We start from the raw sequence: 6,008 nt of genomic DNA on the forward strand, positions 1-6,008 counted from the left end.
CCAGAACAGCCAGCGGTATACAGAGAAACCTTGTCTCATAAAACAAAACAAAACAATTCGGTCCTGGGTTTCGGCACCAAAAAAGAAAAAAGAAAAAGAAAAAACAAAGCAGTGTGCACTATTAGGTACCATGTTCTAGTCTAGGGCTAGGAAGATGTGTCACACAGCACACGTGGCATCCGTTCTCTCCTTCTGCCTTTATGTGGACGCCAGGGACCAACTCAAGACACCAAGCTCTTTGGTGCTGCTGACTGAAGCAGGGCCTTATGCACACTGAACACACTCTCCCACTCAGCCACATCCCTAGCCCTCACCATACCCACTCTGATGCTCCGTCTGCTTTCCTAGTGAAAGCACAGCACACAGCAGGCTGTCAGGTGTGTGCAGACACACACAGAAGAGCCTCACATGCCAGGCCCTTGGGCACCAGTAACTCCCAGTGTCTCTGGAGTATTGCTTAGCAACAGTCATGTAGGGCTGCAGCGGATACAAGAGAGTGTGTTTGTGTTTCTGTACTCCATAAAAAGGAGCAGTGGGGGAGAATAAACCAAACCTGTTAAATCTTTCTCTTTTCTCCCTCACTGCTGGGGATAAAGCCAGGGCTTCTGCATGCCAGCTAAGTGTTCTACCACTGGGCTTCACCTCCAGCCCCCAAGTGTTCAGTCTTTTAACTTCCAAAATCATGCCCGCTAACTGCAAGCAACCAAGCAGAATACAGGCAGTGAGAAGGCCAGTCAACTTCAGCCGCTGCCCCAGAGGATCCAGGGTGGTGGCCAGGCAGAGCTGCCCTGCCCGTCTCAGAAAAGCAAAACAGCGTGTAAATAGGGGAACATTTTTCTGAGGCCCTCAGAAGAGGTCACCATGTGACGTTGGTGTCAAAGGCTACTTCAGGTCCTGTGAGGACAAGGGAGAGAGCTAGGAACAGGGTCACTCACAGTCTGTGTGGACAGATGGCCTTGGCATCCTATAAAGTGAGGACAAAAGACACATCCTTCCAACCTCAAAACTCATCCTCCCACCCTGACACACTTTCACCAACCAAGGCCATACTCACTCCAGCAAAGACAACCGCTTAATAGTGCCACTCCCTATGAGATAATGGGGCCAATTACTTTTAAACTACTACATATCTGTTAAAATAGCAATAAATCAAAATGCTTGGCAATAAATGGTGGCAATGATACAGAGAAACTGGAACTTTCATGTACTGCTGGTGAGAAAGTAGAGTGGTTCTCTCTCTCAACAAATGTAAATAATAAAGTTACAATATGACCTAGAAAAAAAAAAGACACATCCTTCCACCTGACGAGGAGGACCCCTGGGCCTGCCGACACTGGGTCTTCTCTGCCACCAGACTTTGGCTCATCCAAGGGCACGTCTAACCCTGGGACGGGTTACTCACTTCGGCTCTCAGGGCCTGGCTCTTTACCCCTCACCCGTCCTTCCAATCCTTGGACAATGCTGCCTTCCAGGGAGGCCCAGAACATGACGAGGTGGTTTGAATGAGATTTCCCCCACAGGTCTTGGGAATTGAATACTGGGTCCCCAGCTGGCGACTGTGTGGGAAGTTGCTGGAGGAAGTCTGGCCCTAGGGGCGGGTTCTGAGGGTTAACCCTCCCTGCCTGCTGTGGTTCAACACACGAGCTCTCGGCTGTTTGTGCTGCCATGCCTCTGCTCTGCCATCGTGGACTCTAGCCCCCTGGAACCACACGCACAAAATAAACCGTGCCTCCTCTGAGCTGCCTTGGGCATGGTGTCTTACCACAGCAATGAAAAAGTGACTAAGACAATGACTTAGAAGTAAGAAAAAAAGCCCAAGGCGGTGGCGCACACCTTTAGTCCCAGCACTCGGGAGGCAGAGGCAGGTGGATCTCTGAGTTCAAGGCCAGCCTGGTCTACAGAGTGAGTTCTAGGACAGCCAGGACTATACAGAGAGAGAAACTCTGTCTCAAGAAGAAAAAAAAAGGCAGAGACAAGAGGATTACCACAAGTCAGGGCCAGCCTGGGCTACACAGTGAGACTATCAAAAATAAATAAAATCTTTATTAAAGCAGCTAGACCTAGCAATGAATATCACCTTGTATGGGGACATCTGTGAAACCAGAGTCAAGCAAAAGCCTCGTGGAATTCCCCACACTTCCAACGGCAACACTAAGTCACTTGCTTCTTCTACATGGTTTTAATTCAGAGGATGGGCCTTCCCTCTGTCCCCTCTCACCTCACCTTGAGGTCAAACCGAACCACTCTTGGGATCTAACTAAAGTTCACAGACATCTGCTGAGGGGGGTGCTAACTCAGGGCCCCCCACCTCTCTCAGAGAGGCATGCAGGACTACCTGGCTTCGGGCATCAGCTGCCTCTTCAGAGCACCTTCCGCTGTGGGACAATAGAAGGACTCAGTACCACCAAGTAAACAGATCCAAGCAGCGTTCACCCTGGGCCTAAGCCTGCCCCTCTGCACTGCTGGGGACAGGGACACCCCGTGGAGTACTCCTCAGTCCTTCTTGCTTCCCTGGGCGGGGCTTCTCGTGAGGAGCTTCCCTGGACTGGTCGGGGCCAGCGTGGACACAGTGGGCGATTCCAGCTTCACTCTGTCCAGGAGGGTCTTCTTAAGGGCAGCAGGGGAGACCTTTTCTTGGTCAGCCATGGACTGCAGCTCTCTGTAGACAAAGCCCCACAGGGAAGGTGGCAAACCTTGGAATCAGAGCTTTGAGCCTTCCAGTCATACAGCCCCAGACCCTCAACCTGATCCCACCCAGACTCAGAATCCCAAACCAAAGAGGCTCCTGGCTTCCCAAGGGTCATCTCTATCTAATCAGGGAGTGTCACAGTCGTTTCGTGTGGTCCAAGCCAGACAGCATCCAGTGGTATCTGGGACCACACAGGAAAGGGAGTATGGGAAGTTAGAGCCAGGCAGGAGTTGAATCCTGCCTCCACCATTTCATACCTGTTTGTCCTTAAACTTCCCCATCTACAAATCAAAGTTAATCGTAACTATCAGAACTGTGGCAAGAGCTGGGTGAAGTGAGGCTACCAAACCTTTAGCTCAAGGAAGCCAAGTGAGCTGTGGGTCACCAACAGAGCACACACAGACTCCGACATCACTCATGAGACCCAAGAGAGCGGAACCTGCCCATCACAGGGCAGGCTGGGAATGGGAGAACTCAGGCCGGGGAGAGCGGGCATACCCACCTTGTTCGGATACAGGAGGCCTCAACTGCATTGATGAGCAGAGAGCGGAAGCCCCCACTCTCAAGAAAGTGCAGGGCATGGATAGTGGCCCCCCCGGGTGAGCAGACGTTGTCCTTGAGCTGGCCTGGGTGGTCCTCTGAGTCCAGCAGCATCTTAGCTGCTCCCTGAGGCACAAGGGGGCATTAGAACCAAATTGTGCCCAAAGCTCAGTACCCCCGCACCCCGCCCCACCCCTGCACCCCACCAAAACACAACCCTCGGGTCAAACATGCAAAGACACTGACCAGCAATGCCTGAGCTCCTAGTCGGACCGCCAGTCGACGTGGCACGCCCATCTTCACCCCACCATCTGCCAGGGCATCCAGGGCCATAAATGCCTGTGGAGATACTCTCTGAACGCAGGAAACAAGCACCAAGTACCCACTCCCCAGGAGCTGCTTTCTCTGATGACTGACTGGAACTAGTCCTCAGGGTCAGCTTCTTCCACCAGCCAGCCACGCCCAAGAGATGAGCATTACTGCCCTCTCCTCCGCCAGCCCCTCCAGCCGCCTAGGATTCACACAAGCCAGTGGGCAAGGGAGGACCACTCACATAGGCGGGCCCGCTGCCGCTGAGCCCTGTGATGGCGTCAATGAGGTCCTCCTCCACCTCCGTGCAGAAGCCCACGCTGCTCATCAGCTGCTCCAGCAGCTTCCCATCCTCCACCAGAGCATGGGTACCCGTGGCATACACCGTGGCCCCCTCTCGCACCACCACCGGGGTGTTGGTCATGCAGCGGATCACTTTGGGGGCTGGCTGGAACGCCATCAGCTTCTAGGGCAGGAGAGCAGGCCACCTGAGTGCCTGGGGCATCCAGCGTAGCCCCCCCCTAGGTCCGGCCCATCAGCAGCCACACACAGGCCACCCCTCCTCTCACACGAAGGGCACCGGGGCATCAGCACCTTCTCCACGGAACTGATGGTGACGCCCGCCGCACAGGAGACCACAATGTGCCTCTCCTGCACGTCGGCCCCAATCTCATCCAGGATGAAGGGGATGATGTGCGGCTTCACAGCCAGGAACAGAACGTCACTGTGCCGTACGGTGTCCTTATTGCTTCGGGTCAGATTGACGCCCATCTTCTGCAGAAGAGGACCCAGTCAATAGTGATAGGCAATGCCGATGAGCCCAGGCCTCCCAGAGAACAGCCAGCTCTCACAGCCAGCTGCAGCCAAAACTCTTTATTCTGTCCCTTCAGGGCTCCATGATGACCCCCAAATGACAATTGTCCATTCCTGCCGCTGGGCAAGAAGGCACAGATGCTATGCAGGACAAGCTTCTCCACAGTGGCCAGAAAAGAGGCTGTTCCCTCAACCCCAGCAATCTTCTGACACCCCTTCACCAGGCGAGAACCCCCATGGTGGGAAGAGCACATAGAGGGGCAAACATCAGCACAAACCCCACTCCCAACCTAGTAGCCGGAGAACCTAGTTTACCAGAGTAGCAAGCCTCTACAACCGCCCCCCCCCCAGAACTCCCCCAGGACTCCCAAGTGAGTATCAGGGCCCTACAGTGTTAGGGACATAAGCCCACACTAGGCACAAACACTGCCTCACCGGCTGTCCTGTGCCACACTGGCCAGATTTTATAAGACTTGGGATCCTGAGCTTTACTGAAAGAAACTAACTCACCAGGTCCTTTCCCAACACGGTCATTTGCAACTGCAAAGGTCTATAGAGAATGAGGGAACAGCCTCGGAGTGGCTGAGTACTTCAGAGTCACACCACTAATCAATGAAGAAAAAATACATTTCTGCCTCACTCGGTGACTCATGCCTGTGATTCCCAACACTTGGAAAGCTGAAGTAGTAGAATTTTCCAGACTTATATGGACTATGAAGTGAGTTCAAAGCAAAGTAGACTAGCCAACAAAAAGTCTTCACCCCAGTATGTGGATCCGACCCAAACTCTGCCTGGGGGCCCCAAAGAAGGTGGAGGGCTTGTCATTATGACAAGCCAGCCAGACGCAGGTCACTTCAGGTCATGCTTTTCCTGGGCCTCTACCTCTTTCCCGCTCCCCTCCATCCCTCCTACCCTGAGCGCAGACACCGTGGGCAGGTCCATTTCCGGGGAGCTGGCTATTATCTTGTGAGCCGACAGGACGCCTACAGAGAAACAAGGTTTTTTCAACAGGGGATCACGGCCCAATCATGCAATCAATCCATCCAAGGAAGCCCACGGCAGCTCATGCACTGCCGGCCTCCGACGCTATGGCATCCAGGCAGATGGCTGCAAACCTCCCATTCGCTCACACATGCACTCACTCATTCACTCACTCACTCACCACTCCTCACTCACTCGTTCCCTCTGGCGAGCCGGAGGGCTGACCACGCGCTCACCTGCGGCCGTGAAGCCCCGCGCCAGCGCACAGGCCAGCTGGCCCGCGCCGATGAAACCCACACTCATGGCCGCAGGACCCCGGCAAGCGCCGACCCGGAAACGCTGGGAACCCCCGGCTCAGGGTCCGCGCGTGGAAAAAAGCCGGATCCGAAGAGCTCGGTGCAGCTTCCAAGGCCGTTTGCACGGCTAGCAGGCCCTGGCAAGCCCAGAGCGTCCACCGCCAAAGATGCCAGGCCACGTGTCCCAGGCAACCAATCCGAGGCTGGGGGCTCGGGGCGGACCAATCGGTGGCGTTGCTCGGTCGTGTGCCCGCCTCCTGCTCGCTCCGTGGGTGGAACCTGTGGCTGTGCCGGAGGCCGCCAGATGTCCCCGCGAGTGGGCCTCCCCCGGGGCGCTGGGATTTCCTGGTTTGGGCGACTGTTTTCTGGCTCTGGTCCAG

At 54.9% G+C, this 6,008-nt stretch overlaps 1 protein-coding gene across 1 annotated transcript; it reads right to left on the minus strand.

Moving 5' to 3' along the window:
- Nucleotides 1-2,021: 2,021 nt before the first annotated feature.
- Pycr2 (pyrroline-5-carboxylate reductase 2) lies at nucleotides 2,022-5,794 on the minus strand. Its single transcript, XM_059280448.1, has 7 exons — nucleotides 5,569-5,794; nucleotides 5,264-5,334; nucleotides 4,133-4,312; nucleotides 3,783-4,004; nucleotides 3,476-3,568; nucleotides 3,192-3,355; nucleotides 2,022-2,659 (listed from the first exon to the last, which is right to left on the minus strand). The coding sequence occupies exons 1-7, from the start codon at nucleotides 5,633-5,635 to the stop codon at nucleotides 2,494-2,496; spliced, it is 963 nt and encodes a 320-aa protein (XP_059136431.1). The 5' UTR covers nucleotides 5,636-5,794; the 3' UTR covers nucleotides 2,022-2,493.
- Between the last annotated feature and the right edge of the window lie 214 nt (nucleotides 5,795-6,008).

Source organism: Peromyscus eremicus, chromosome 15 (assembly GCF_949786415.1).
Source record: "Peromyscus eremicus chromosome 15, PerEre_H2_v1, whole genome shotgun sequence".
In the NCBI taxonomy this organism is placed as follows: Eukaryota; Metazoa; Chordata; class Mammalia; order Rodentia; family Cricetidae; genus Peromyscus; species Peromyscus eremicus.

What these genes read in the sequence shown, in the direction of transcription:
- Pycr2 (XM_059280448.1), bottom strand. Translation starts at nt 5,635, where the DNA reads ATGAGTGTGGGTTTCATCGGCGCGGGCCAGCTGGCCTGTGCGCTGGCG. An exon ending in GCGGGGCTTCACGGCCGCAG is followed by an intron (nt 5,335 to 5,568) that starts GTGAGCGCGTGG and finishes GTTTCTCTGTAG; the next exon opens with GCGTCCTGTCGGCTCACAAG. An exon ending in TAGGAGCTCAGGCATTGCTG is followed by an intron (nt 3,356 to 3,475) that starts GTCAGTGTCTTT and finishes CTTGTGCCTCAG; the next exon opens with GGAGCAGCTAAGATGCTGCT.